The sequence below is a fragment of the Poromitra crassiceps genome, assembly GCF_964638095.1.
Source record: "Poromitra crassiceps genome assembly, chromosome: 18".
In the NCBI taxonomy this organism is placed as follows: domain Eukaryota; kingdom Metazoa; phylum Chordata; class Actinopteri; order Beryciformes; family Melamphaidae; genus Poromitra; species Poromitra crassiceps.
Window position 1 is genome coordinate 11,385,563 of NC_139636.1, and position 17,322 is coordinate 11,402,884.

The window sequence follows — 17,322 nt, forward strand, 5'->3', positions numbered from 1 at the left end:
AAGCAAATTCAGTGCTTCTGTTATTTTCCTCTCCTCCATAGAGACAGTCGGCATGTCTGGGAACGCCCATACAGGCTCTAGGAATGCCCACAATAGACGCTGGGTTAGCTGGCTCAGCCTGGCTGGGGGCGTGGTCAGGGTGGGGTAAAACCCCCCGTTCTATCCATTCAGCAAAGTTAGAATTTAGCCGATAGCCCAGCCCAGGCAGACACAATCGGGGATTTAACCACCGCAGTAAACGCACATCTGAGCAGACGTCTTGTGTTCTGCTCTAGAACCCCCAAAGCTGTAGTTTAGAGCCGCAGCACCGTCTTTTGGTGAGTCAGCCCATGAGATATATCGGCGGTTTTACCCCACTCACACGCCAGCCGTTTAACATTTTGTGGGCGTTCCCACACATGCGGACTGTCTCTATTCTGTTGTGTATTCTGCTCCTGGTTCATCTACAGTACTGCAGGAGGTTGTCAGAGTTTGTATAATCGTGACATTGACTTATAGAGAAATGTGCGTTTTGCCTCGTCTATCGCCTATAGCCAGTTCATGACAGCTTTCCAAACAGCTGCTGCCTGTCAGGTCGGTTTTTCCCAGGAAGAAATCCTCTCGCAGGCCGGAAGTGATGCGTTTTACATTTCTGGATTGTTTGATTATTGTTTTGATTTCACAATATGGCTTTCAGTGGAGAGATGCTGTGTCCTGTGACCGTCTCAATGCTGTGTCAGAGTAGGGGTGCACCGATATGAAAGTTTGGGCCGATACTGAGGAGATAACCAAACCGTTTCATATATTCATATATGGTTCAGCCATTGGTAGAGTAAAGGCTAAGTCCCACCTCCCATTTAGAGTGATTGGATAAACGTTCGCGCGTCTAGGGAAACTTTGGGGCTGTGTTTAGCTGTGATTGGCTGAGAGGCGGCCCGACAAGCTGTCAATCATCGTTACCTTGGGACAGGGAGCGCCCGGGTGATTGAGCGCGAGAGAGAAACTGACTGACATGGCAGGGCTCAGTCAGAGAGGCAGTAGCGGGGAGTCGGTGAGCACCGTTGAGCAAAGCAGAGAGCTCCGAGCAGAATGGTGGACCAGGTAGGGCAGCAAAGCCTTCATTACTGTCAATTTAACCAATGTGCATTTATGGAGGTGGCGATGAAGTGCGGGTTACGTTATCCTAATTGAGGCCAATTTGATGCTAATGTTAGATGAAATAAACACATTTAAAGCTAACCGTAACACCTTCAAAGACCCACTTCAGTAGAACCCTATAGAGTACCACAGGAATGAGTCCGGAAGACCACTTCTGGTTCCTATGTGTAAAAGTCAATGGGATTTTTGTATGGGGAATTTCAGTTAAATGCATGAAATAAGGTCTGTGGTTAACAGAAGTTTATGAAACGGCAAACTTTGTGTTCAGCAAGATCATGTCCACAATGAGGCCCACTTTTATCACTTCTGAAGCGGAAATGTGTTTTGTTTTTTTCTTTGAGAAATGTTTCAGAAAATGCTTCAAAAGTCATAAAACCGGTCCTCATTTGTGAAGATTACCGAAAGATTAGAGAGGAGAGAAGAGAACCGGAATTGCCATACAAAAATCCCATTGACTTTTACACGTAGGAACCAGGAAGTGCAGGGCCTACATAAAAGATGTCATCCCTGCGGTATTCTATTAGCAGCCCTGTAGTGTATATCTAGAACAGTCAGCGACTGTATGGACAGTAGATGGTGTGTTTTAGTGGCTGAGGGGTTTGGCTGTTTTTAGTCTATAAGAGTGTGAAGAGTTGTTCCTCACTAACTGGAACAGAACAGCAACCTGCAGCCAATAACCAACTCCATCTGTAACCAATCAGCCACACACAAACACAGCTGTCACCATGGCAACAGCTGTACACCATCCAGCTGTGACGTAGAGAGAGGGATTCCAGCAGAGAGAGGAAGAGAGAGAGAGTGGGGGAGAGAGAGACAGAGAGCGAGCAAGAGAAAGGGAGCAAGAGACCGAGTACGAGAGAGAGGGAGAGGGAGGGAGGGGGAGAGAGAGACGGGGAGAGAGAGACAGAGAGTGCAAGAGAGAGAGAGAGAGAGGGAGACAGACAGAGAGAGAGAGAGTGCAAGAGAGAGACATCTGGAAGTAGTTATACCTGAACTAAACACAAGGTGGAAGCAAAGGACAACTACATTAATATTAATATCAACAACAACAACATGTGTGTGTGTGTGTGTGTGTGTGTGTGTGTGTGTGTGTGTGTGTGTGTGTGTGTGTGTGTGTGTGTGTGTGTGTGTGTGTGTGTGTGTCTGTGTCTGTGTCTGTGTCTCATAGTAGCTGCCACAGATAATGTCAAAGATCTAAGAGTCAAAGTTCTAAGAGGTTTTATTGCAATATTTGTATTCATTTTTAGTTTTAGTGTAATACGATATGTACCGTAAATTCCGGACTATAAGCCGCGGCTTTTTTCCCGTTTTTTGGCCTTTTTTGCCCCCTGCGGCTTATATAACGGTGCGTCTTATCTATGGATTTTTTCCCCCCAAAAAAAAAAATCTCTCTTTTTTAGCACTCTTTCTAACTATAAATCCACTTCTGTTTTAATTTCCTCTCTTGCCCTCTTTTAACAACATAACATAACATAACATAACACAACACAGGTAAGCAGAAAGAAAAAGAGAAGCAATCACGCCATGAATGAGGAAATGACTCACCTGCTGGAGGCTGGAGATACACCGCTTGGGCTAAACTTTTACTCCGTGAAACACTATCGATTAAGTCCGACATCGCTCAGAGGTTTTGAGCAGCTTGAAAACAAGTTTGAAAACGTGCAGAAGTCCATCCACTCACTCACTAAAGAAAATAATGCAACCGTGAAGAGTTTCACTCGTGTCCAGCCATCTGGCCGAGTTAGAGCCGAAGTCCCGAACACAGTGAGAAAACCTCCCGAAGCTGCTGCTGCCTGCTGCAGCGGGGTGCATATTGTCCGGCCAGCCGACCGAGAGGCATGCGAGCCGGGCACTATTAAACAGTTGGGGTGTGTGAGGTGGCTGGCTGTGGAGGTGGCGGTTTCTCCTCCTCCTCCTTTCTCCCGCACACCGGGCGCCTCGGCCACGTCCAGACCCCGGCCTGCCACCGAGGGCCATCTTCATCTGCCTACTCCGCTGGCCCGACCGTCAACTCATCCTCCAGGCTGCGGGGAAGAAGCCCCTCACCGTCCGCGTTGGTGCAACAGAAACGCGCAACATACAACAGCATCATCGAGTCAATGGATATCGCTTTGGCGTACTGTACCCAGCGAGACTCGTCATAACCATTGATGGACAGCGGCGGAACAAGAGCTCAAAGTGAAACTGCCGAATATCTTTTGAGTTGGACTGGTCAATAGTACTGTGAGTAACTAAAATAAAAAAAATAAAAAACGGAATTCTCTCTTCTTTAGCACTCTTTCTAACTATAAATCCACTTCTGTTTTAATTTCCTCTCTTGCCCTCTTTTCACCACACCGCGGACACTGTGTGCACTGTAAAAAAAACAAAAAATACCACAATGTGTGATTTTGTCTGGGGATTAGTGACCTGACTTTTGTTTTGTTGAAATGTTAATAAATGGGAGCTTCCCCAAACAGCCATCTATTTCCCGACAATCCCCTCTGTGCACGAAGCCTTACATATGGTAATTAAACATCAAAACACCCGCGGCTTATAGTCCGGTGCGGCTTATAGAAGAAAAAAATAGTCACCTTTGAAGGTGCGGCTTATAGACCGGTGCGTCTTATAGTCCGGAATTTACGGTAATACTGCATGTTGCAATGTAATAATTGGTTCATGTAATATTCTGAAGACTGAAGATTTCATAGTATTGGGGAACATGTGTTAACATGTTTTTTGTTGTTTTTTTATCAATTTTTATTCCATCTCATTTCCAAATAAAAGGTAATTTATTATATTTTGACAAATTGTATATTATCCCGGACATTTTTACAACCTTCCTTTGATGTGATATTTTACTGAATTTTATTCTTTTATATATACTATTATGACATCGCTGGAGGGCAGAGGGCAGTGAGTATGCAAGAGGGTTGGATGCCGCTGCAGGTATCGTCAGAAGATTGCAAAACATATAGGATATGATCCATATACAAAGAAGAGAAGCGATTTTTCCAGCAACTTTTTTTTGCTGGTGCTTTCCTATCGCTTCCTACGTAGCGTGCTGCTGGTTGCCCTCCAGCATGATCTACGCACGTCTCGCTCACTATACAGTCAATGGTCTCGCCCCCTGCTGTCCCCGCCATGGCTCCACCCCCTCTGCTGATCTGGGGAGAGTTGTAGACTAGCACAGGGGTCCCCAAACTTTTCACACCAAGTAGCACTATGCACCAAACCAAATTTCCCAGGGAGCACTTCCACTGTGGAGATACAAACCATTTCTCCCCCGTAAAAATAAATAAATGCTGATTTAACCATGCAATAGCATCAGAAAGGCAGAATAACAACATAAGGCTACTGGTTCAAAATGGACACACGCGCACACACACACACACACACACACACACACACACACACACACGCACGCACACACACACACCTGCCAACATTAGCCCTTGTTCACACAGGACGCCTAACGTAAGCAGAACTGAAGCTTGAGGCAGGCTCACGCTGAGCCGTTCACAGAGAAGAAGCCTTCTCTTTTCCTCTCAGCGCCTACTCGGCACCTTGAACCCACCCACAACTCCCATTGACTTCATGCCTGGCTTGACAGATCAATGCTCGGCTTCAGCACGCGTCACGCTTGGAATAGGCGTGAATCCTGAACGATCGCTTAAGCAAGGTGTGAGCGTGGCTTCGGAGTGACACGCGCGTGGGTGGTGTGAATGGCTTTGCCTGTTAACAAGGACGCCTAAATGAAACTTGTGGGTTCAGCGTAGGCAGAGATTAGGTTGAGCGAATTGCTTCGGCGTCCTGTGTGAACGGGGGCTTAGGCTGTGAAAAAGAGGACCCAGTTGAAAATGTTTTTTCCCTCGTCAAAATGTTGCCTAACTTTGGAGCTTTATTTAGCCATCTTGTTGGTGGTTGGGACAAATCGATGCCTTAGGTCTTCTAGTGTCATATGATCACTCTGGCTTTAAAACGGAGCCCCCTACAACCTCTGAAAGTACATTTTCAAAATTGTGATATTTCCCGAATATCGTGATATTTCCGAAATTGGCCAAGCCTACTCCTCAGGGCTATTGTGTATATGTCAAACCTGTTGTCTGTTTAAAAAAAATGCAATGCTCTGGCAGACCAGCCAATGGACTACCACATGCTACATGTGCAGTCACCAGCCGCTTCTTTTCACCTGAGAGCGAGGAGGATCACATTATTCCCCCCAGTTCCCCTCCTCCCCAACAGGCGCAGCCCCCCCCAAGCAACCAGAGGAGGTGCTAGTGCAGCAAACAGGACTCATACCACACCGGCTTCCCACCCACAGAGACGGCCAATTGTGCCTATATGGATGCGCGACCAAGCCGGAGATAAGACGGGGGCTCAAACCCACGGACTTGTTTTTGTTTATTATTTATAGGAACATTTTGTGTAGCACTTATCAATACTAGCAGTACAAATAATCAATACTAGCAGTACAAATCAAATGTATTGTCACTTCTATTAATGAGTGAAACAGTCCCTCACATTGCCTCTCTGCTGTTTATTTATACCTTCCTCTCTCCTCTTCCTTCCTCCTCTCTGTCTCATGACATCACCACACACAGGAAAACAAGACATGGTGAGGTCATCATGTCCACACACACACACACACACACACACACACACACACACACACACACACACACACACACACACACACACACACACACACACACACACACACACACACACACACACACACACACACACACACACACACACACACACACACACACACACACACACACAGTGTGTTCAGGCCCAGGCATGAACATTCCCATAATTGTCGATGTCAGGCAGAAACCTTGCATCTGAAAATTCGCCTCCCTCCCCATCAATGGATTTAGTGGGTAGCCACAAATAACCAGTGAAAGTTTCAGGTACTTTGGATCATGGAAAAATTATATTAATTAAATTATATAAGTTATATTACTGGAAATGTTTTTTCTTCCTTGTGAAAAATAGCTTTTTTGGCGACAAGCTTTTGGCCCGACAGCGACGATATGTCTTCTACAGTAGTGACCCCAGTCACTCCCCATGTCCAGGAGGTCATCTCCTGCGTCATGTGGGTCAGGGACCTCACCAGGCCAGGCCGTGGGGCGTGGGGAAACAGATCATCTCAAAGTACAAGCTGAGACCCAACATCTAAAGCTCCATACTTCAATGTGAGTCTGGGGTTGGGACGTTGGCCGTGGCAGCTAGACAATTAACCAATATGACGCTCGAGGTCGTGCTGTTGTTACTTTAATATCATCACAGCTGTGATTCGCTCGTGAAGATACTCACGGCCGTGACGATAGTACAGTACAAATACAAAAGCACGACCTCGAGTGTGATATTGCTTTTATACAACAGTACACAGTAGAGACGGTTTTCACTGAATTGTGTTGCTAGGGAATAGTTTGAAACCTACTGTAGCTTATTTCCTGTTAGCTATTGTATTAGCAAACACTGTAACCGGAAGTAAACTAGGGGCAATTTAGAATGTTTATGTTGTCAAGTTAAAACCGTCTATAAACAAAGCTAGTCAAGTAATAATCACATTTTAAAGTAATTTTTGTCCGTTGTCATCTCCCCACAGTTCCTTCAGGATCGCACTACCAGGTAACCAGGAGCTGCCAAGAAACAACAGGCTATTGCTATTCTAACATTAGCTACTTTGAGGTTAGCACAGACAATTTCAGCTTACCGTTCATAATTAAGGTTAAATCCATATCGTTGTCCCTACTAGGTGCGAACAGTGTTTGAAAGCTGCCTAATCAAGGTTACTTTAGAACAGCTGTGAAGTGATATACACAGTGAAGCGCCCGTGATCTTATACTGAAATATCATCAAGGCAGGAATGGCTCTTGTCCAATCAAATTGCTGGGCATGAACTAACTGTTGTCATAGTGGAACGTCAGCTCAGCGTGTTGGCTGCAGTACCAGCTGCCTCCACGCTCCAGCACATTTTTGAGGAGCTGCACGAAAGCCTCGTTGGCCTCAGCGCTACACAGGGCAAGGGCTTTCATGCCCCAGTATAAATTAAGAATTAAGAATTTTAAATAAATTTACAATTTAGAATTTTAAATAAATTCACAATTTAGGATTTCAATGAAAATTGTAATTATGGATAATAGATTATGACAGAGGTTTTATGACCCTGTCCGAAAAAGTCTAACACAAGCTGTGGGTTTGCCTTGACTTTATGAACTGTGATGCACTCAATCTATTCTACTAGGCAGCAGCCAGGACTTCAAGACACATTTCAGTTCAGCTACGCTGAGTTGCTGTAAACTCACCTCCAGAGCGGATGTGCTGTCTGGGTCGGTGTTGGGCTGTTGAGGCTGTTCTCTGGATGTGCTGTCTGGGTCGGTGTTGGGCTGTTGAGGCTGTTCTCTGGATGTGCTGTCTGGGTCGGTGTTGGGCTGTTGAGGCTGTTCTGTGGCTGCTGGGAAAGACTCTGGTTCTGAGGAGAACAAAGAGGATTGGTTCAGCACATAATCCTATAGAACACAAGGTATCCCCCATTAAGCCCCCGTCTGGGTCAACAAATAATAATAATGTCACCTTCTTTTGGACTGTTGCTAGAACACAGCGGTGAGATCAGAGACATCTGAGCTACTGTATGTGACACATGAATGAGTGATCATCAAATGATGTAGTGATTCCCTCTTAGGCTGGTTAAGCTTCACTAAAACGCAACAAATCCAACAAGTAAACAAACGTGGTAAGTTTCACCAGTGAGAACTATCGCAACTACAATGCTAGCACCGCTGCTATAGAAAATGGGAATGCATACACATACTGTACACATCTTCTTCTTCTATTATAAAAGCGAGCATGTGGGCAATGTTCTCCGTTTGTTTCAATTTTGTCCCGGACGTGATGTCAATGTCATCAGTGATGTCACTTGAGCAATTGGGCATTGTGGCATCACTGACATCATCAGTGATGTCATAAGAGCAATTGTGATGTCATCAGTGATGTGCAGTTGTGACATCATCAGTTTGTGACATCATCAGTGATGCTGCAGGGGGGGCAAAGGAGCAAGCGGTTGAGCTGCCTATGCGAGCTGCAGGGCGGGCAAGGCCACGCAGCGGCCGAGCTAGCGAGCCCGCGCAGCGGCCGAGCCTTGGAATAGAGCTTGCACGAGATGCCTAGTGCACACAAAAGTGCAATATCAACAACATTCTTCTTCTGGGGACGACAGTACTAGTTAGCATAGTCCATGTTTATGGGGCAGCGTAAGGGACAAATTTAAGACTACTGAGAAGCCGTCGGAGGCTATATCTTTGCCGAAGCCAGCTATGGATCTGGCCAATGATCTGTCAGCACCGGCAACTGAGAGACCGTCAGTGAGAAATGAGAAGCCGACTACTGATTTGTCTTACCTAGCAGTCCACTGGATCATCTATTGGCTTGGCTCGTCATTAGCTTGTCTAGGCTGGCTATTGATTTGTCTTACCTAGCAGTCCACTGGATCATCTATTGGCTTGGCTCGTCATTAGCTTGTCTAGGCTGGCTATTGATTTGTCTTACCTAGCAGTCCACTGGATCATCTATTGACTAGGCTGGTCATTAGCTTGTCTAAGCTGGCTACTAGATTGGAGAGGCTAGCAACCCACTGGATCATCTATTGGCTAGGCTGGTCATTAGCTTGTCTTAGCTGGCTACTAGCTTGGAGAGGCTAGCAACCCACTGGATCATCTATTGGCTAGGCTGGTCATTAGCTTGTCTTAGCTGGCTACTAAATTGGAGAGGCTAGCAACCCACTGGATCATCTATTGGAAATACAGAAATACAAGGAAAATACAGAGCCAACAATAGTTCATATGTATTTATTGACCATGTAATACATGTATGGGTGGAATATGACTAATTGTAAATCAGAATAAAACACGAGTTTAAATCAGCCCTGTGAAATGAGGAAATTCGAATAAAAACTAAATTCTCAGCTCAGCAGCTGTGCTGCTATTTGTTGGTGACATCTACTGACAGTTACACAGTAGGTAATCGATTACATAAGAAATTGACTTTGTCTGAGTATGCAGCGTAGTGGTCACATCTATAGAAGACGAAATCTAGGAAAGGAATAGGAAAATCCAACTGTCCACCTCAGCATGTTTGCTAATAACATGAGAGAAGAAGAAGAAGCTAATATAATGTTAGCTAGCCTAGGAAAGCCAATGAATGACCAGCCCATCCAATAACTAATCCAGTGGGTTGCTAGCCTCTCCAAGCTAGTAGCCAGCTTAGACAAGCTAATGACCAGCCTAGCCAATAGATGATCCAGTGGGTTGCTAGCCTCTCCAAGCTAGTAGCCAGCTTAGACAAGCTAATGGCCAGCCTAGCCAATAGATGATCCAGTAGGTTGCTAGCCTCTCCAAGCTAGTAGCCAGCTTAGACAAGCTAATGACCAGCCTAGCCAATAGATGATCCAGTGGGTTGCTAGCCGCTCCAAGCTATTAGCCAGCTTAGACAAGCTAATGACCAGCCTAGTCAATAGATGATCCAGTGGACTGCTAGGTAAGACAAATCAATAGCCAGCCTAGACAAGCTAATGACCAGCCTAGCCAATAGATGATCCAGTGGGTTGCTAGCCGCTCCAAGCTATTAGCCAGCTTAGACAAGCTAATGACCAGCCTAGTCAATAGATGATCCAGTGGACTGCTAGGTAAGACAAATCAGTAGTCGGCTTCTCATTTCTCACTGACGGTCTCTCAGTTGCCGGTGCTGACAGATCATTGGCCAGATCCATAGCTGGCTTCGGCAAAGATATAGCCTCCGACGGCTTCTCAGTAGTCTTAAATTTGTCCCTTACGCTGCCCCATACATGTTAGCCTGTTTAAGGTGACGAGATCCCAGCAAACCAAATGTGGGACAAAGAGTATGTTTGCTTGGGACAATGTGGGACATATTACCATACCAATGCTGATAGGGCTGCAAGTTGCAGTTGCCGTTTGCAGCCTGCTGCCTGCAACTATGTTACTTTTTACCCCTATTAGGTCTCTCTGCACACTTGCACTTTGTATTGTGTTTACATTTTAAATATATTTTTGTTGCACTATGTATACTTTTGACCCCTATCAGGACTCTAAGCCTGTATCATCTGGCAGGGGGACTAACAATGGAAATCAGTCTTGTGACTGCAATTGTCGTGCATTTACATTTTTTTTTAAATGTTCATTAATGTACACCTGTCCCCTATCGAACAAATAAATGAATTGAATTGAATTGAATTGAACGATTATTTTCATTATCAATTAATCTGTCGATTATTTTAGACTCATCGATTGTTTGGTCAATAAAATGTCACAAAATGTGATATTTGTTCTCCCCAAAGCCCAAGATGACATCCTCAAATATCTTCTTTTAGCCTGACCAACAGTCTACAACCCAAAGATAGTCTGTCGCAGAAGACTAAAGACATAAGAAAGACGGAACAAGAGAAAACCTTTCTCTCTCTGTGGTTTGGCTTTTGAAAACTAGAGCCACTCAAAATGTGGGGCATCATCTCAATATGTGGGACATGGGAAAGGAATGAAAATGCTGTGCAGTTCCACACAAAGTGGGACATCTCACATCTGCTCACGAAGTAACTATAGTCGAGAGCGAGGCATACTGATATACCAATTTTACAGAAATCATACCAATGGCTGGAAACATGTTATAGTGCATCAAAGCTCTCAAAAGTACATGCCATTAAATTACAGATACCAAGACAGCTTAATTCGCCAATCTGATCAGGAGTACATCAGGGATGGATTGGCATTGACCCTGATACTACAAATAGTGCAGTGATGACCCTCTAGTCAACTAATCACTGAGGCTGGAGGCTGTACAACTCATTGGGAAGCTTTATGCACACACACACACACACACACACACACACACACACACACACACACACACACACACACACACACACACACACACACACACACACACACAAACAAACAAACAATATATCAGCAGAGCAGGTCAACTTTACTCCAGTCCCAACAACTCAGTCTCAAGTCAAGTCTCAAGTCTGTAGATTACCAACTCAAGACAGAAGAAATCAGGAGTCCAGTATCTAGGACTTTTCAATGCAAAATGATTTTATTAGGATACCAACTTGGTAAGAGCATCATGAGTTTGATTTCTCGAATCAGATTCAACTTCAATAAATTCAGTCATTCCATACAATTCACAAAACAGAATTTAAATTCAGTCGTTTGCGGGAAACAGATCTCATCACTTTCACTCCAAGTCATATTTACACAAACACGAGATCTCAAGTCAAGACTGTAGAAACCTTTTCAAGTCAACAAAGTACAAGTCAGACTCAAGTCCCAACTCAGCAGAACCCAAGTCAAGTCACGCCTCAAGTCTTCTATTCACACATGGAGTCTCGAGCAAGTCAAACAGTGACTCAGTTTGACTTGCTGGACGGGAGTCACCGTCACCGCGGATATCACACATAGCTCTGTGAGAGTTGTCTCTTTTAGTGTAAGTGTTGAATAACACAGTAGCTGCTTTGTTCAGCCTGCTGCTCCATGGCATGCAGGCTGTGAGGAGAGAGAGAGGTAGGATGTGACTGAAGAGAGAAGGAAAGAGGGCTGGCCACACACACACACACACACACACACACACACACACAAGTCAATGCGTCATGTCTATAGTTAGCAGATGATGATGTGGCTAGGCATCTGGCACCATTGTCCTGCTATCAATAAAAAAGACTCAATAAGAGGCACACACACACACACACACACACACGCACACACACACACACGCACAAAGTGGTTCTTTTCATTCATTCTCTAGTTCATTGACACACTTAACAGTCACACTTCAGGCCCTGCACACACCAAACCGACGTCAAAGAACCAGCGGAAACACAGGCTGACTGTTGCGTCGCCTCACGTCGCCTGTGTCGCCTGTGTCGGGGGCAAAAAGACACCGCAAAGACTACAGCTGACGCTAACTAACACGTACATTCTGCTCCTGCGTGAGAGACACGCTCTCAGCAAGCTAGTGTTTCCCTTAAGCAGTTTATCTTATAGCTGTGGCACGGTCCACGGTCCAGGGAAGAAATAAAGACTATAGGACTGGGTGAATTTATAGAAACATTGTAAGCACAATTATTAGCAGAACATTTTCCTGGTTTTAAAGGCTGCATTACAGCTTAGTCATTATCTCCACATTACCGATGATTATTTATCAAACATCTCATTGTGTCAATATTTTGTGAAAGCACGAATAGTCAGGGAAGGAAACGCTGTCTTTGCATTTTATTTTGATCACAGTAGCTGGGTTTCCATCCAAATGTATCGCAACTTTTAATCAAATTTTCAGAAAGTCGGCAAAATAAAATGCAAAACAATGCGTGTTTCCATCCACTGGTATTTTGCGAATTATAGAGCTGTCAATCACCTCGTGTTTGAGGCTGTCTGAGCTGCTGATCAGCTGCTAGACCCGATATACAGCTCTGTTAAACACATCTAACGTTATTCATTTAAAGTTTCTTGATGATCTACAAGTAGACAAAGGTACCATAACGCCATTTCTGGATTACCAGGTGCGACTCGGCAAGCATAACGTTATAATCCACGGAGCAGATAGATAGTAAGTGAATACAATTTCATTCAATTCTAGAAGTGAGTCGCCTTACAGTTAATATCCCAGTCTTCTTCTGTTTACCACGGCGGGTATTGCAGTGATCAAGGCAAACTGTGTTGTTTTTGAATGGAGAGACAACGGAATATCGCTTAATCTGTTTCCACCGCACGTTTCGCATTTTCCTTTTATCGATACACCCGACTTTTCCGCCTCCCTCAAGCGTGAAAACTTTTTTGCGATATTTGGAGGTTTTTGCGAATTAGGCAGCGTTTCCACTCGCATCAAAACAGGTGGATGGAAACCCGACTAGTGTTGTTTTAACAAAAGTGCTTGTAATAAGTAATACTTATGTAATCTGATTACCTACCGTGGCAATAAAAGTGATTCTGATTCTGTAATGCAGCCTTTACAACCAGGAAAAGATGACAAGTATGCCATATCACCATATCCAAAATGTAAGACGATACTGTATCTACAGTAGTCTCATATCACCATATTGATGTAATATTAATATATTGGACAGGCCTAACACACATGTACTCATTGCTCGTACACAAACATACACTTGCAGGAACACACAATGGATGACACACTCGTACGTGAATACTCAAATGCTCACTCACGCTGCCTGACATATGCACAGTGTGCCACGCACGCACGCACGCACACACAAACACACACACACACACACACGCACGCGCGCGCGTGCGCGCACACAGCCATTTCTCAGCCTGCCTCAAGTTCTGCCGTCCACTGTAAGTCTTGATGACATCATGTTGCCTGGATACCACTCCCCATACAAACAGTGGAGCACCATCAACAACTGTCACACACACACACACACACACACACACACACACACACACACACACACACACACACACACACACACACACACACACAAAATTCCGGTGTGTCTCATGGCTTCCCTCTATTCATAGTGAATAACAATGGCAGCAAGGCAGCTCAGACTATCAAAGACTGAATTATCGAGGGTGAAATGAAAAAGTGTTGCAAATATCAGACACAATAGAAAGCATACAGAGTCATATTATTACTGTCAGTGACCCTGCGTGCACTACTGCTTTATGGCATGTTTGCTTCAATAGGGGGCACACAGTGGAGAGAGAGAGAGAGAGAGAGAGAGAGAGAGAGAGAGATCATTTCTTTGAATGTAGAATGTTTGAATTTTAAATGTACAGGAAGTGAATATCTATGCATCTATATAGGTGTGTGTACATGAGTTTATGTGTAGATGTACTGTATGTACTGCAGTTGCATACCTGTGTAATGTAGTTACACGTATATATATATATGTTTATTATGTAACTACCTATGTATATTATGTGTATTAGGATGTGTACAGTATGTGTATACATTTGCGCACGTGTGTGTGTGTGTGTGTGTGTGTGTGTGTGTGTGTGTGTGTTCAAGTATAAGTATGTATAAGGCTGTGATTTATACGGATAATAATTATTTCTGGAATTCCACTGTTGCTTTGGTAGTACTGTATATTGTTGCATATGAACATTTATCCTTCATGCCAATAAAGCCCATTGAATTGAATCAAACTGAATTGAAGTGAGAGAGACAGAGAGGGAGGCAGAGACAGAGAGAAAAGAAAGATGATGGCAGATGTGGAGCCATGATCTCTCAAAAATACATGGAACAATCATGGAAAAACACGGTCAGAAAACACAATCAGTGCTCCTCAGATCCACACCACAGGATATGTGTTGTAGTGAGTGATTTACCTGTGTGAGATGTGTCTTGTGTGGTGATGGTCTCTCTCCTCGCATCCTCTCCTCCAATCAGCCTCTCGCTTTCTCTCTCCCTCCATCCATCCAGTGTATCCAGAGTGTGCGAGTCTTCCTCCAGGCCTTGGGACAAACCATCCTCGTTATCCGCAGGGGTGCGGGGATGACCACCGGTCTCCAAAGCGGTGGCGTCGACAAGCCTCATCTCCTGGGATCCGCTACTTTCAGGACTCTCTTCCTGTGGTTCTAGACGTGAGTGCACCATAGGGGGCGAGTCGCAAAGTGCTGTCCCGTAAAGAGGCGGCGCGGAAGGAATGATCTCGTCGGCGCGCCGTGTGACATCATCAGCGCGAGCCCTCGTGACCTGGGCATCTGGGTGTGGGTGACCTTTGCCCTCCGTAGCCTGACGCTCGGAGTTTGGCACGCCACTGACGCCTTGCTCTCCGCCCTCTCTGCCCTCTGCCTTACATTCGGACTCGGCGACGTCTAGAATGTCTTGCGCTCGTGTCTGACCGCCTACCTCGCCCGGAGCAGCCGTTACAGATACCGAAGAGTGATTGTCGTCCGTTTTGTGTGTCTCGTTCTCTCGAAAATGTGAAGCTAGCCGGTGGCCATCGCTCTCTCCTCGTGTCTCGCTCTCTTCCTCGCGACTAGGCTGATCTTTGGATGGAAAGCCGCTACGCTCTGCAAACGTGGGATTCTCCTGGTCAGAGGTGACCGGCCGCTGTCCTGTGTCTATCACAGGGCAGGGGAGCTGGCTATCTTCATTCAGCTGGACCTCTGTCTGCATGCGGCCTCGGCTCAGGCTGTCTACCTGGGCTGGGATTATTGCGTTTGCTTCTGGTAAAGGTGTTGTGTCTAGTTGGCTAGTTGCCTCTGTGTGAAGCTGTGTCACACATATGGTGTTTGGCTGTGTTGCCAGGTCCAGGTTAGCCTGCTCGTTGCTACTTGGCTGTGCAGTGTTTGGCTTTTCTCTGTCTGACGGCAGCTTGTCGTCAGTTCTACACGGTGCGTCTTTCCGCAGCAACGCGACAGCATCTGCTTCTATTGACAATTCAATATGAGCTTTTTCTTTACTAGTAAACGGTGTAGATTTAGTAAGCGAATGTTCTGCGGGTCGGCTTTCTGTCTCAGCTGCCAATTGGGTGTCCCTTTCAGTGGCTACTGTATGAGACGCAACTAATAGTTCACAATTTGCATGGTCTTCTCTGATCAGCTGGGTAGCTTGTTGAGTATATGACTCTTCTGTAAGCTGCTTTACTGTCTCAGTTGGTACCTCGGTGTCCGGTGCGGACGGCGGATTGTTAGCTTGTTCTTTGCTCTGCATGTTTGCTAGCCTTTGGCTCAGTTCTATGTTGGCAATGGCCGATGCTATGGCTACGGTTACAATTGCGACCGCTGTGGCTGCTAGCTCTTCGGTGTAGCTCTTCAGTGTCGCCTCGCATCTATTCTCCTCACTAACCCCCTTCTCCTCTCTCTCTACGCAAGACAACTCCTCGCCTCGTTTCTGCCCGCTCCCAATCTCTTCTCCACTGTCATCTTCTCCACTCTCCCAGCTCACAGTACGTGTGCTTACTGGCTCTTCCCAGCTCACAGTACGTGTGGTTACTGGCTCTTCCCAGCTCACAGTACGTGTGGTTACTGGCTCTTCCCAGCTCACAGTACGTGTGGTTACTGGCTCTTCCCAGCTCACAGTACTGGTGGTTACTGGCTCTTCCCTATGCCTGTATCGCCTCTCCTCCCTTTTATTAGCGTCTCCCTTCTCCTCACCCATTTCCTCTTCGACCTCTCTCGAGTCACTGCTTCTCTCCTCTGTCGGCTGTTCCCCAGGGAACTCCGAGGACAAGCAATGATCTAAATATTCCCTCACAGTCGTCTCGGCGCTTCCTTCCTGGATTTGGAGTGGGCAAACATCCACTGTACCGTCAGAAAACAGACTGCTAGCTCCCAAATGCTCTGTATGGCCCACAGCTTCCGCTGGCTGTATATATCCCACAGAGTCTATGGCTTTTCCCATAGACTCCAAACAGTCCATAGGTGGTACTGGGTGGATAGAGTCCATCGATTCTACAAGTTGTGTATTCAGTTCAGGAAACTCCGGAAGTCCCAAATCCTCTGTGCCTTTGGTAGGATCCAAATATTTGAGTGGTTCCTTTCCTTTAGAAAGTGTGTTAGATTCCACCAGACCAGTCAGCCCAACAGATGCTACAGCTTCAACAGCAAACGTAAAATCCTCATTTTCCAATAAATCGGTAGACTCCATATTGTCCCCTGGTGTTCCGAGGTGGACAGATTGGATCGCCCCCTTTGATTCCACAAGTTCTGTAGATTCTGACAGCTCCTTTGTTTCGAACAGTTGCAAAGCTGGAACTTGGGTAATTTCCATGTTGCTGATGTCCGTTTGACTAAGTTCTGATGTGACACCAGTATTATCCAGGTTTGTAAGTTCACCGTCAGGTCGATAAGAGTCCACGCTCTTGTCTTCTGGTAATTCCTTTGTTTCTAATGGCAGCAAAACTGTACGTTCTGGAATTTCTGTTCTCCCGAGGTCTGTTTGACTAAGTTCCGGAGCGATATCGCCAGCGTTTGGGTTTGTAACGTCACAGCCCGTTCCATGAAAGTCCCTGCGCTCTGGCAGACGCATGTTGCCCTCGTCGTTGGCTTCCTTTCTCCACACTGGCTCAGAAGCACCGGGAGACTGGACCTCAGCGCTTCCTGTTTGGGCCGCAGCAGCTTCTCCCCGTGTCTCCGACTGTCTTTGTGTTTGTGACTGCGTGTTGTGGGGCCCTGCCACCGTCTCTCTGGGCGGCCGTGTCTCTATCTG

The 17,322-nt window shown here is 45.8% G+C and overlaps 1 protein-coding gene across 1 annotated transcript in view; it reads right to left on the minus strand.

Annotated features, from left to right (window-relative positions):
• Positions 1-15,316, minus strand: part of akap13 (A-kinase anchoring protein 13) — a 77,700-nt gene extending 62,384 nt beyond the window's left edge. The window contains exons 1-2 of the mRNA XM_083654692.1: positions 14,496-15,316; positions 7,437-7,603 (exon numbers count right to left, since the gene is read on the minus strand). Coding sequence (XP_083510818.1) covers positions 7,437-7,603; positions 14,496-15,288 — 960 coding nt within the window. The 5' untranslated portion in view covers positions 15,289-15,316. The remainder of the gene's footprint in view (positions 1-7,436; positions 7,604-14,495) is intronic.
• Positions 15,317-17,322: the final 2,006 nt, after the last annotated feature.